The sequence below is a fragment of the Cuculus canorus genome, chromosome 2 (genome assembly GCF_017976375.1).
Source record: "Cuculus canorus isolate bCucCan1 chromosome 2, bCucCan1.pri, whole genome shotgun sequence".
Classification (NCBI taxonomy): domain Eukaryota; kingdom Metazoa; phylum Chordata; class Aves; order Cuculiformes; family Cuculidae; genus Cuculus; species Cuculus canorus.
Genome location: NC_071402.1, coordinates 15,009,817 through 15,024,090, shown reverse-complemented (window position 1 = coordinate 15,024,090; position 14,274 = coordinate 15,009,817). Strand labels below are relative to the sequence as shown.

General features: G+C 41.0%; 2 protein-coding genes across 9 annotated transcripts in view; one reads left to right on the top strand and one right to left on the bottom strand.

Moving 5' to 3' along the window:
• COL14A1 (collagen type XIV alpha 1 chain) overlaps positions 1-9,067 on the top strand; it is a 116,343-nt gene extending 107,276 nt beyond the window's left edge. For 4 of the 8 annotated variants that reach the window (XM_054059430.1, XM_054059425.1, XM_054059423.1 and 1 more), the window contains 3 exons: positions 5,744-5,821; positions 6,741-6,896; positions 8,229-9,067. In XM_054059430.1, the coding sequence (XP_053915405.1) occupies positions 5,744-5,821; positions 6,741-6,896; positions 8,229-8,554 (560 nt within the window). In that variant the 3' untranslated portion in view covers positions 8,555-9,067. Of the gene's footprint in view, positions 1-5,743; positions 5,822-6,740; positions 6,897-7,664 lie in introns of all 8 variants that reach the window. The other 4 variants (XM_054059428.1, XM_054059427.1, XR_008448685.1 and 1 more) reach the window with 3 other exon arrangements.
• Positions 9,068-9,258: 191 nt separating this feature from the next.
• Positions 9,259-14,274, bottom strand: part of MRPL13 (mitochondrial ribosomal protein L13) — a 34,913-nt gene continuing 29,897 nt past the window's right edge. Inside the window, exon 7 of the mRNA XM_054059431.1 lies at positions 9,259-13,301. Coding sequence (XP_053915406.1) covers positions 13,277-13,301 — 25 coding nt within the window. The 3' untranslated portion in view covers positions 9,259-13,276. The remainder of the gene's footprint in view (positions 13,302-14,274) is intronic.

The following is a 14,274-nucleotide window of genomic DNA, read 5'->3' as shown; positions in this document are numbered from 1 at the left end:
CTTAAATATAGCTGGTTCTGAAGTCACAATGTATAGTCCTGTCCTGAAGACCTCCAGCCAGCCACTTGGAAGTCTTTGTGAATACTGTTTCTTTCTGCTGATGTCATCAGGATTTTGGCTGTATATAAAGTCTGTTTATTGTTCAAAACCTGTGCCAGATTAACATCTCTGAAAAGTCAGCCTCCACCTGTAAGTACAGAAAATGCACTGCAACAGCAGTGTCCATAGAGTGTACTAAAAAGTATTAGACATTGAAAGGAAAAGAAGATCTGTTTGCTCATCTAGTAGTGTTGCTATTTTCCCTCAGAGTTCAAACTATTGGGATTCCTACAAGAACCTGATACTGGCTATGAGTTGAGAGGCAAGGTGCTGGTAGAATGGGAAGGAAAAAGGTAAGAGCAGGACAGGCGTTTCCTCCTCCTCACCTCTCTTACCTACCACTCCTTCAATCGCAGCCTGTGAGAAGGGGGAACTTCTAAAAGCAGCGTGTGGAGCTGGTTAGAAATCCTCTACCAGAGAGAGCTTCACTGGAAAATGTCAGCAGAGAGAGATCTTGACATCAGTGAACTTCCCCGCCAACTTTCCTGGCCAATAGCTTCTTTTCCCTTGTTTACCTTGTCACTCTGCCAAGCATTAATCAGATATTTTGGAAAGAGGCTTAGATTGAGAGAGCGTTTCAGAGTTTTGTTAGAAACCTCCACTTGAACTTATAGGTCCAGAGCATCCCATTCCTGGATGTATTCTCTCACTAGTAACACACTGAGCTGGTCCTTCCAAGAAAGACCACCTCAGTGCGAAAGGATAAGTCATTCCCCTGACAGATTCAGTTCTCAGAGTCTGTTGCCAGCTAAGTTTTTTTGTTTTTTTTTCAGTGTAGACATAAGTGAACGGATTACGATCACACTGAGACATTTGTTATTTAGTTTTCCACATTCATTATTATTTTAGCAGTACACTGTGGACTCTTGATTATTGTATTTTTCTGATGATGTGAAAAGAAACACTTTTGGCAATCTCAGTATTTGTTAGCAATATTAATATTCTATTGATGCCCCAAGAGGCCACTTCAATTGGACTGGTGTTTTAAAGATTAAGAAGGGCGCATCGTTTTATCAGTCCTCTATACATAAACCCAGATAAATTACTAGAAATTTGCTCTCTTAAATATGTGCATAAATATAGGAGTTTGGAAAAAACCAAACACTGATTATTCACAGCACCAATCTCTGTTTTTATTTTAACTAGTTCACAGCACTGGTTGCTGTCTTTATTTCAGCTAGTTCAAACAGCTTATGTTTTGATTTTACGGTTTATGGACTGGGGCTTAAATAACTAGTGTTTGGCTGCTGAGTGCTCAGGAAGTAGTTGGGCTTCTGCTAAACAGTATAAAAAAGCAAAGATTCAGAGTGTTTTGTTCTTTTTATTTTCAGTTATATTTATGAGGTAGTTCTCTCACCATTGAGGAAAAATGTAAAATCTGTAGTAAAAACTATGCTGAGTACTGTAAAAAGGTAGTTGTTATTTTACAGCTGGGTGGACTTCTGCTCTTATGATGTGTCCTGAAGTGAAGCACTAAATTTATGGCTAATCACTCCATACCACTATCGTTCAAATATAATAAATACCTAAAATGTCACTGGAAAGGTCACTATTCTCAAGTACAGCTTCATCCATATTTGCTTTCTGGCTTTGTATGAAAGTGTTAGTTAAATATCAAAAGCCACATGTTTACAGCTCTGATGGCAAAATTCCAATGGAATTAAATGGAACTTTGGCCAGTTGTGCGAATTAAATATTTTTATTTCCAATTTTAGTTTCATCTGGATTAAAAAGAAGTCACCCTATGTTATTACACATTATGGTTACAATCAAACACATTTGAAATATGACATTTTTGGAAGCAGTTTAATTTTCTTAATTGCTCTATGCAGATCTTCTCAAAGGACAGTATTCTCTTAAAGACAAGAAAATCTATTTTTGTGCAGAAACTACAAGCATGTAGTTTTCTTTGCTAGAGAATGTGTTCATGATCTTTGTTTTGTTTTTAGAACTGATGCTATCGGAGGTATCTTTAGCAGAGCACTGGAGATAATTGATTTCAGTTGCTTGTGATCTCCATGGGGCTGAAACCAATCCATTGTTTATTTTGGATGGGGACAAGATATAGAAATGTAGTTAGTGTGAAGGGGAAGAGACAGTTTGAACACAAATATGAAAACAGTTACTAGAATTTGAAGCCACTGGAACTCAAATGACAAAATTTGACATGTACTTTTATCCCTGAGAGTGAGGAACCCTTGCAGGGGGAGTGTTGTCTCCCTACGTGGAGAGTGTTGTCTTGTATGGTTGACTTTCTGTAAGCTATGCTCCAATAAAATGCAAAGATGACCTGGACAGCAAATGAAATGAGTGAATTCTGCATATTCTGTCATTTATAGATGGGAGCAAGAGCTTTATGAAGCTGTTAACTTACTCACATTTGCTGGAAAGTCTGTTAAGGGAGCTCATGGAGTGCTCGATTTTAAGTCATGTGAATTTTGCCTTAGGAGTAGGGTATTTTTGCTTCAGTGTTTATGTTCTCTTTCACTTGGGTAAACTTTACTAGAAATTAGACCAATAGAAACCTGAAGCAGAATTGTATCTTGGCCTTCAATATGTTTGGTTTAGGAACTTGATATCCATGTGATTCCAAAGGAGGTTTGCCCTCCACAAGAGCTTCATAACTTGTTCCAGAATGGAGGTTTTATTTTCAGACAGAGTAGATTTGTTCCATATTTATAATTTCTTACTGCAATTTGTCCTGTGAACATACTGTATAGGTATGTGTTCTTGTGTGCGTAAAGAATAATTGAGTGCATGGAAGATTGTGATTTGAAAATGTTGTGGCCATTGTCTTCGAAGTCACCTTTTAATGCTATTGTAGAGAAGGATAAGCAGCAATTGTGGTAGTAAACTTCTGTGTAGATCTCATGGGCCAGTGTTCTTATGATCAAAGCAATCTGCACATACAGACTTTGCCTTTTGCAAATGGCAAGGATTTCGTTACAAGGCATGTATGCTAAGAGACAATTTAGATGAATTTACCTTGTTAAAAACCCTGCAACAACAGTAGTGAATTGCAACAGAGAAGTCTCTCCCTGAATTGCTTCAAACACAAGGCTAAGCAGATTTTAGGTATCTGAACGTTGCATTTGGAATTCAGGACAATTCATGAGAAATTTGTCTTTAAAATAGGCAGAACTCAGTTGTTGATCACAGATGATGTGGGTTTCTGGCAGATTCACCCGGGAATATGAATGTAGGGTAGAGCACATCTGCCACCTACGACTGCTGCCTACACACACTGTGCAATGCAATCTTTCAACAGAGGTTCCGAATAGCACTTCTGACTGACAACCCAATCTGTGCTAACCAAATGTTGGGTTGCAAACAGGAGGTTCTTAGTGAACTTGAAAGACAGTCTCTGAGAGCAGAATCCCATTGCTAAGAGTCCCAGAAGGAAAAATGTTGGCAATTTTCAAGTTTTCTGAGTAATTTAAACACATAAGACCCATTGACCTTCAGTGAGATTTAGGAGCTAGGACTGCCAAAGGCTATAGATATAAAATTCCTAAAACTTACCTTTTGGACATTTTACAATCTACAAGTCTATACCAGCCTGAACAAGACCAGTAGGTACCTCATACAACCACGAGGTAAGTTGTGTGTACTGCAATATGTTAATAGACAGCAAACAGACACAAATTTGCTCTGCTATTGTTCTGAGCTCACCAAAGTGATTGTATTAATGTGGTGCCGAGTCTTTCCTTAGCAACCGAGTTATATTAGCTCAAGGCTGCAGCTTCAACATTGCTTTTAGTAATCTTGTGGTTTGGCCAGAGGTTCCATAATGTCTACCAGCAAAAGGCCAGTAGGAATTCAGTTGCGAGAGAAAGCTGTGGTGTACAAGCTAGATAGAAAGTAGGAAGACTAGATGTAAGGGAGACTCGATAGAAGAGATGGTGGTGTTGGTTTCTCTCCAGCTTTTCTCCAGTGGCTAAGTGGTTAGAGCATAATTTCAGGAAATAAGAAGATGCATTCCTTTCCTACCAACTACTGCCACTGGGAGAAGGTCTTGTGGTACAGTTTCATGAATATATTCCTCTGTGTTTTGTGTATTGCTCCCGGATTGTGTAATTGAAGGAAATAGAAGGTACTGAAGTGAAATAGGAAGCGCCTAAACAATGCCAGAGCTGTCAGAAAGCCCCATAGAGGTGAGACAGAGTTCATCATGCTTTGGTTAAGAACAATGTGCTCAGTATGGATTTACCGATTGCAGTACTGTGGCCTGAGTTTTCCAGGTGATTGAGCTACATGATAAGTGGTCCTGGAAGCTACTTGTTCTGTAGAACATCTAGAACTTCTCAGCAGATATTGAATCCCTGTAATTCAGCAGAATTTTATTGTGTAAACTCGATATGAGGAATTCTTAGTCTGGGATGTTGTTTAATTACATTTTTTTTCCACAGTTAGAGTTTGTTTTATTTGCTTTGATCATAAATTAGCTTAGGAAGAAAAAAAAGCTTGCTGTGGCTCATTGCAAATAGAAGGTGTCCTCCAGACTTTTTTTCCCTAAAAGGGGTAACAGTTACCTGAGCAGAAGGGAAGGAAGGAGGCTGGTCAGTTGAAATTGTAGATAGTGCCCCATCAAGAGTAGCAGCAGTTTTCTTTCTGTTTTGTTTTTATAAGGTCTCTGTATTGGCTTTGACTCTGAAAGTGTGGAAGCTGTGAAGCAGGGAGAGCAATAACTAATGCTGGGAGGTCTGGAAAATGGGGGGCAGAGTCCCAGAAACCTGCTTGGATTTTGTGTCTTTGAACCATCCAAATCAAACACAGACTTTATGAGAGTTTCCAAGTTGCTGGTGGAAACTCAGGGTCTGGAATTTGTAGTTTTGACACCTACTTTAGTTCAACGCCACTTGTTGTATCACTGCACGTAGAAAGTATTTTTGTAGGATGCCATAGTGGTAGTGCAGAAGGAAATGGAAAGCTGAAAGAAGGTGGTGCCTTCTCTGGATTACCAGATCTGTGATCTCCATGGATCAGACCCAATAACAGAAATTTAGGGTTGTGAGAGAGTGCAGGAACACAACTGATTTGCTATGCATGTGGGAACATCGGAGTTTCATGACTGGGAAACTCTTAGATTAGGCTTCATTTGGGGGGACAGATTTTGACTGTGCTGAAACTCCTTGAGTTTTAGCAAGCAACAACCCACTATAACTATTTTTGTGTACAACCATTTTATGCTGAACCACTGTTTGGCGGGGGAGGGAGGGGTGTTTGAAGGAAAGTTGGCTATAGCATTAGAAATTTGACTTTTCTGAGCCACATAGTAATTTATAGACAGCTTTCTGAGACTCTGAGGATTCTTCTGACTTACGATTGTTTTACCTTTGTATAGCCCAGAGGCACCTTTCCAGCACGAAGTCCCTGGAAACTGGCCCATGCCTTTGCATACCAACTCGATGAAACCACCGTGGCAGCAAGAATGTTTAAGACCCTAGGAATGCCATGTTTGCTTTGAGAGGCTTTTGGGGAAGAGAGGGGAAAAAAGAACAAAATAATTCTTTCTTTTCAACCTCTTTCCTTCTGTGCTATATGTTTTTAGATGAAAAGTAATGTATGGGACCGTATCCTAGTTAAATAATAAACTCTGCACTCAGTTTTGTTCAAAATGTGACTCTGAGTACTATTCTCTTAGGTTTACCAGGCGAGAAAGGAGAAAAAGGCACTCCAGGTGTTGGAACACAAGGACCCCGAGGCCCACCAGGATCTACAGGTAAAGTTGTTTGAGGCACCTTCATTAGACCACTCCCAACCCATGTGCAATGTAGTCGAGACGTGCATGGCTCTGCCACTTTTAACAGCAGAAGAGTCAGTACTTCAAGCATTTTAACTGTCATGTTGTTCTATTTAATATGACATCGTGAAGTGACGTGATATTGTCATCAATCACATGAGTATTTTCCTTTTCCCTGTGATAAACTCCTTCTCCAAAAACCTTTTTTAATGCTTTAGGTATTTTTTTTTCAGAGATGAGGTCTGGTAAGGGAAAAAAGTCAATCTGGATTAATTGTAATTGTTTTCTCATTGTCTCAAGGTTATGCCTAACTGTGACTTAACAGAGAAACGTATGTTAATTAATCATAGGGATTTATATTTAGCTCCTGAAAAAGAAAAGAAGGTGATTTCCAGGTCCTGTTGAAACTGGTGTAAAATTGCATTGACTTCATTAGGATATTCTGGCCCTTAGAGCACTGCTGTCAAGACAGAGTATTACCCAGAAGACGTATTCAGATGGAGCAGGTGAATGGAGAGCTGCCCTGACATCCTGGACTTTCCTCCCCCCATGAAACTGTCTTTCCGAATGTCTGACACTTGGTGAAACATTTGCTGTAGTATAAATTTCTGGCTAAAAGCTGTCTCTAGCAAGGAAGACAGAGGCTCGTCAGAGCAGGTTCCTCCTTTTTGGCCGCTGCTTCATCTCCCTTGCCAGAGGAAGGTGGCAGCCCTTTCCTCAGCTTTCCTAGGGGATTCAGAGCCAGGATGCCCAACTCCGCAGCTCAAACTATCTCCTGGAAGTATTTGTGGCATGCTTGGTGCCATGTTTTCCAAGCACCAAGTCTGCCAAGGTGGCCTCAACTCTGTGCTCCAATGAAAGATGCTGCTCAGATGGTTCATCTTCCCCTTCTATGCAGGACCTCCAGGAGAAAGTCGAACTGGCAGCCCAGGACCACCAGGTACTCCAGGACCACGCGGTCCTGCTGGTCACATGGGACCGCCTGGCACACAGGGTCCATCTGGCCCACCAGGGTACTGTGATCCATCCTCCTGCGCTAGTTATGGCATGGGAGGTGAGTAGCCCAGAGTCGGGGTGGTTGCCGTTTGCAGTGGCAGGGTGGCATTTTATAACAGCCAAAGTAAGATGGAGGCTAACGATGAACTTTGTGCTAAAAAAAATGGTAGCTCCCTAAAAACGTGCATGTCCAGTGCTGCTATGCAGCATGAAGAGGTGACCCCATTGTAGCGACCAAAGGATGTCCAGCGTGTAAAACAGATCCCCTATCATGTTTGTTTTTTTTGTCCTCTATGTGTTTGTGTAGTTGCGTGAGCCTGCTCAACAGTCTGTGTGTTGAAGCCCCACCTCCTAACATGCGTGCCAGCAGAGTTTTCAGATTTGTAGTTTTTCAAATGTGTTGCTCAACTTCCCCTTCTGTGTGCCTCCCAATGGCATGAGAGCATGACCTGTACTAAACTCCCAGAGAGTAACCTGACACAGGGATGCACGTGTCCGTCATTAACCAGTGAAGCAATCTGGAGAAAATGATTCCTTCTACATCTTCTCTGTATCCTACTTTCCAATCTCGTCGTAGCATGGAGAGGCCATGGGAGGAAGTTAACACAATTACCAAAAATTATGTCGCCCAACCTAAAATTGACATTTATTAGTAAAGCACAAGTTACAACAAACGGTACACATAAGGCATATTCATTCGATGTTTATGGTTTAATCTGCCCGTGAGCTGATTTGTATGTTTTACTCACCTGAATGTTTTTGTTGTCGTCTCTTCCTATCCTTTTCTCCTCAATTCCCCTCCCCGTTGTTTATTTCCTGTTTTAAGGCCCATTCCCTTTCAATGGCTACCAATCCAGAAGGTGAAAGGCTCATTCTGGTTCAGGTCTCATTTGGCTGAAGGTCAGAGATGGATGCTGAACTGCTCTGTGCTTTCCATCAACAATATTGACTACCACTAATGAACTCACTAGCTGCTGTACACGCACTTAGCTTCCTTGCACTGCTAAATATTATTGCCTGACCCATCTTTACCTGTTCATCGTGTATTCTAGACCATAATTGGAATAAGCTAAAGCAGGCACATTGTGCAGTGTATAATAAGCACAGTATTACAATTGGACATTTCACAGATACTGGTGGTGGTTTCCAACTAACTTGGCTGTCTGTTGGTGGGTTTCCAATTGCTCCAGCTTATTATTTTTGTTAAATGTTTTCACTGTTCCTTTATGTGAATAAAAAAATGTGTATTTAAAGATTATATATATATATACACTCACACATTATATAAAAATGTATCTATAAAATGTCAGTTTCCTAATGAGTGCTTTAATTTTCTACTCCCCTTTTCCCATGTTAACCGTATGAATACTCTTGGTGGTGGTGGGTTAAGGTGGATACGGTGAGCCAACCGATCAAGACATCCCAGTAGTGCAGTTGCCACATAACTCCTACCAAATCTATGACCCTGAGGACCTTTATGATGGTGAGCAACAGCCGTATGTAGTTCATGGGTCCTACCCCTTACCGTCCCCATACTCTCAGTCCTCCTATCCATCACCTCATCTTGCTCAACCAGAGTTTACTCCTGTTCGAGAAGAGATGGAAGCCGTTGAACTGCGATCCCCAGGAATCAGTCACTTCACAAGGAGGATAGCCAAAAGGAGCATCAAGACTCCAGTACGCAAAAGAGCAAACGGAAAGAACCCCTCTCAATGAACTTTAAAAAAGGGAAACATTTTATGTGCATTTGTGTTTTGCCTTTTGTCCAGGTGCCTAACCTGTCACAGAAGATGTTTACAAGCTTTTATATTAAAGGAGGGAAAAAAAAGTACATGACCAGTTGACACAACAAATAATGCTAATTATCTTGCATGCCAGAAACTTAGTATGTTAGTGGGTTGGTGCTAGATGATGATGAAAGTTCACCTGTAGATCTTTCTCTGGAGTACTGTTCCTTGCACTATTCAAACCACACCAGGCTAGCTGGTGTATGTAGAACCATTCCGAAAAGTTAATGTTTTTTAAATCCATGTTTTTACAGTTGATTATGTTCTGTTAGTTTTGGACGAATTGCTTTACTAGCAGAGTAACCCTACTAAATTCACCAGAGAACAATGCATAATCGTGTTTCCTTGCACCCAGCTATTACCTTTGCAAAGAAATCTTATTTTAACGGAATATTTTTTTTTTAACCCATGCTCTATAAATACACAAGACTTTTCTGTGGGAGCACACTGATAATTTATTGTGAACCTCTTTCATTTCTGTTTTGTATGCAAATAAAAGTGGCAAGCTTTTATACGTTAATTCTGTATTTGATTGATTTCTAACTGTATAGGTCTTTGAGGAATAGAAAGTTAAGCAGAAGAAAATACCTTTTCTGTTAAAGGACGCAAACATTTAGTATAAACAATATTTAGCCTGATTTTTTTAAATTACATATGAACAAGTGTAGAGAGTGACTATGAGGTGCTCATACTAGCTCTGGGTGTGAGAGTTTGTATATTGATGTGCCAAAGTCAAAAGACTGGCAGGGATAGGCACGAAGGCAACTTGGATCAGTTAATGATGAGAGGAAGGAAAAACCCCAACACAGCCCCTCAAGGAACACAAAGCAATTTGTGACATTAAAACAAACCGGGTGAATTATAAAATGACTCAGCTTTGAACAGCACTTCAGAGAGTAAGAATCAAAGCAGGATTTAAAGCAGAAGCTCAAAAATGCTCATACATTTAAGTTTGAGATTTGGATTGCTTTAAATCCAACCCTATAAAGACACAGAGAGAGGATAGCCTGTCAATCCCAGGACTATTCCTTCTTGCTGCTGGCTGGGTTTGGTCTATTCATGCTCAAAAAGGAAAGACTTACCAGCCTTTACTTCTGTCTCCAACCAGATGCTCTGTTAGCTCACTGGGGAGAAGACAAACTCGTACCTTTACTGTGTAATTGCAAATCCTCTAGCCTCGCATTCAGCCTTATTGCTAACACAACCCATTCATACACCTTGCCACGAATGAGTGTGCACTGCCTGTGCGTGTATCCCAGGGGAAGTTCTTGCTAGGTGGCTGTGTAACTTTCTAGGCTATTTCTGCTTTTCCATAATTTTTCTCACCTCTAACTCCCACCAATTCCTTGGAGTCAGGTGAGAAAAGTTGATGGAAATGTGAAGGTCACTTCCTCATCTGGACTTGAATTTAAAGTAGAAGCAGCATGTAACTTCAGAGTTTATCTGTAAGCAGCTTAATGCCAGTTTATGGAGTCCTAAAGCACCACGTGAGCATGGCTACGCACACACATGCTTATCACAGCCTGGCACCCACAGCTGACCATGAGAGAGAGATTACTAGGATTACATACAAGCCATGGATGCATCACGTTATTAATTTACCTGCTTGCACTGGGCCACGAGCACCCATGTTAACTCGCCCCAAATGTGAACTCTTCTCTGCCTCCTTCCTGGCTGGCACTGTCTCATCCACATGCTGTACTGACACAGTCTAGAGTCCTTCCTGGGATGTGCCAGTTCCTGTGGAAGTGATGCTGAGGTCACAGGTGGAAAAACAGTGTTCAGGCAATTCTGCCTGTGTTGTCTCAGAAAGACTTTGAGCCTCATGTTACAGTTCAGAATGAATTTGCACCTCAGAATGAATCTGCACCCCATACTGACGTCAAGCAACACTACATCCAAATCTCAAGTACCTGTAGGACCAGGAGTGGTAGGGCAAAACCAGGGATGTTGGGAAGGCATCATGGACTTAGTCAGATGTTTTGAAATAAGGCAGTTGGTGCTATTTTCCCCATATATGAAATGAAGGGTAAGAGTCTAACCACATCGCTGAGGGTACCTGTGCTGCATGGTTGGTGTCACCTACACCATGCCCCTCCAACCTGGGGAGCAGCTGGGAGCAGCACCTCGCCCCTTTGCCCCTGGGGAACCCAGGTGCCCCTGGCCTACGGGGTGCCCAGCTATGGGACGCGCACCCAACTGACTGCCAACGCAGATGGCTTCCCCTTCCAGCCACACAGGATGCACACACTTCGAATCAAACAAACCGAGAGATTACTTGGGGGTAACAGAGGAGGCATACTCCTTACATTTTTATAACCTTGTATAGCACACACAAACTTTAACTGCATAACCAGAGCGCTCCATGGATCACTGGTCATATGTTCACCTGCTGGGTAAGCCCTGGTAATAAACAAAAACTGGTAGGCACTACCAAGTTATAAAAATATTATTCAGGATTTGCACATTCGCCAAAGAAAGTAAGACACAGATGCATATGGTCAACATTCTCTCCAGCATTCGGTCTGTATAAGCAGCAGTGTCTCCTATTTTTCCAGACTGCCTAAGAAACTGAAGTTCTTGACTGCGAAGCATTTAGCACGTGATGAACAGCTGATGCCACTCAGATCTCACCAATAAAGTATATGTCCTGGGTACCTACACAATAAAGCATTTACTTTATCCTACTGCTTTTAAAAATACTCTTTGCTAGTTAATTAAATGTGGTTACCGCCTTGGAAATGAAATTTGCGTGTTCACTGGATAGGAACATTCCCCTGGATAAACTCATCTGAATGCCAAAGAAATGCTCTTCTTCCTGTACGACACTCGTATGGAATGGATACTGAAAACACCAGTTTCCCTCACCAAACATCTCTCCACCTGATCTGCCTTTCTTAGCCGTTATTTCCATAAGCTGCTAAAACTACACTATGTTGGGTAGTCAGCAGAGCTACTCCTGTAGAGGGACAACCACTTCAGAAAATACACCATGCAGCCCCAAATGGTCATGTTTGTTCATGAACAGCACAGCAAGTCCAAACTGTGCTAGCTGTGCCTACACTGAGAGGTGTTCCGCTTGGTGGACACGAAGGAATACACATCAACTCTCCTGTTGAGAATTGTCTCACATCTCATGAAAGAGTATTTGGGACATGTTTAATATCATTCAGCATCTAGAAAGCAGCGGAGAGTCAACCTTGATGTTGTCATCGAGCCCACTGAAAGCTCAAGTGCACTGCAGACAAACAAGAGTCTGAAAACCAATAAGATTATTAAAACACTGGTAGTTCCCATTCTGTTCATTACTTACTTACATTCATTATGCTGTTCCTGGAGGTGTATCTTTCCCACCAATGCAGTCTGCTGTTCAGATGCAATTCAGCCAACAGTACCACCACTACTACCACTGAAATTCTTGCTGTCCTTGCCGCTCTGTAGTATTACAACGTATTCTGTTGGAACTGAAACAACACTCTTCCAGCATCACAGACACTGTAAAATGCTGCAATCCTCCTCCTTTTAGCAAACAGGCCCTCTGTAAGCACGAACTGCTTTCTCTTTTGCTTCATTTTGATGTTCCAAGTACACCATATAGCATTGCATATCAGAGGGACGACCAAAGCTTCAGGATGAAAAATAGTGGTTGGTGATCGAATACTTCTTTGCTCACAACGAACAGGTAGAAGAACTATGGGCAAAGTATGTTGTGCACAAACACTCTTTCTAGAAGGCTGCTGAAGACTGCGAGATAAACTTCCAGAGGACATAAAAAATTACCATCACAAATCTCAGCACATCCTCACTCCTCCAAGATGCCTCTTTCCATAACAGTTTTTTTATCCCTACCAGGATTATAGTATCCATGTACACATATTTGGTACATGCACTGCTTCCTCTGAAAAGCAGTGTTTTTCTATTGTAATCTGGCTCAGGAATAAATTTGATTTTGCTTACCACCACCACAGTAACTCCAGTGGGTGTATTTACCTAAACAGACAAGGAAACTGCCTGCATAGACATGCATTCAGCAAAACCCCTCCATGAATTTCCTATAGTAAAGACACACTGCATCCTAGAAAAGGCTTTTTTTTTACATCCCTCAAAGACAGAACAAGTGCTACGTGAACAACTCCCTTTTTCTGGACTAAGACTGGCATCCTCACATTCACAGAGTTGTTTAAGGACGATCACCTGTTCCACCAGAAAAGCAAATCAGATTATTTACCAACAGCATGCCATTTGTGGGAGCTCTGTGACCATCATTATTCACTGCTCTTACTGGGTGGAATTCAAGTTTTGCCACTTCTAGAGCAAGTTACTTATTTTGGTGAACTAAGTACTAGTTCCATTAGATGTAAATATTCATTAAAAATTTATCAATTCTTTAATAACAGTATTGAAACAAATGCAATTAATAAATACCATCTCACACAACAGAGTACAGGCGGCATTAACAACATAACCTCTATTCTTAGCTGTTTCAGATACAATAATTGTTTTAATCTTTCTAAATCAAGTTTGCTAACACCTGTCTAAACCATTCTGCACAAAAGGGTTGACTGAGATGCACAGATGCTTCCAAGTTTGGAAGGCTTTTTTCCAAGGAGGTGAGATGTTCCTGATGGCCGTTTTTCTTCTTTCTCAGTTACTATTTCCTTCGAAAATCTTTAGGTCTGGAAGGGAAAAAAAGGAAATGTTAAGGAAATAAATGGAAACTGCAGTGGCTTTGCTTTAAGGATGCAATAACAGCCATAACTATTTTTATTTGCTTATTTTGGTGCTTGAGGTTTTGTTCTGAATATTTGCTGGATTATATTAAAGAGACAAAACAATTCAAAGCAGTTTACTAAGGCCTCTAAGAATTTACAGACATCGGGACTAGTTGGTCCAGATGTTTCTTACAAGCCACTCCTACTTTCTTCACTAAGCAAAACAATGGTATCTATAACTGAATGCAGTCTCACTATGACTTTAAACATTAGTATCAACTTGTCTCCACTTTCAAACACCTGAATACTCCATGCAAGATGGCAAGTTTTCAGTTAACAGCACAGTTCACCACAACACTACTACAATAATTAAATCCAATGATTTAAGGAAACATCTACTTTAAATCTTACAGGTTCTGTAATCACTTCTGCTTGGATGACAATGTGGAAAGCATTCAGACACCAGGCTGCTGTTTCTAATAGTCTGCAATTTCCTATTCAAGCATATGTCACTCACTCTGCCTGCCACACATCTGCACTGTCCCTGAATCTATGAGGCACAGGGTCAGACTAGATCACGTTTTTCAGAGGAATGTTGAGGGCTGGCTGCAAGTCTACATTCCTAAATGATCTTGTGTGCAGAGCACAAATGGGCTGCTCTTCACAGCACACCGCACCCATACACAAACACAAATACAGCAGCCCTTTACTCCTGACTATTCTGATTGCTTCTTTCATCTATAAATTGAAACAGGTAACTTGAACTGTGTCTCACTAGAACTGAACAAGAGATGTAATAACAAAGATTTTGTAAACATGTAATGGGATACTAGGGTGAGTACATTTGCTGTGAAGTGAAATGAAAGCAGTCTGGAATACAGGAAGAGTTGCAATCTACACCAGTAAACCAAGTTAAATTTGTAATGGTGGTTAATGT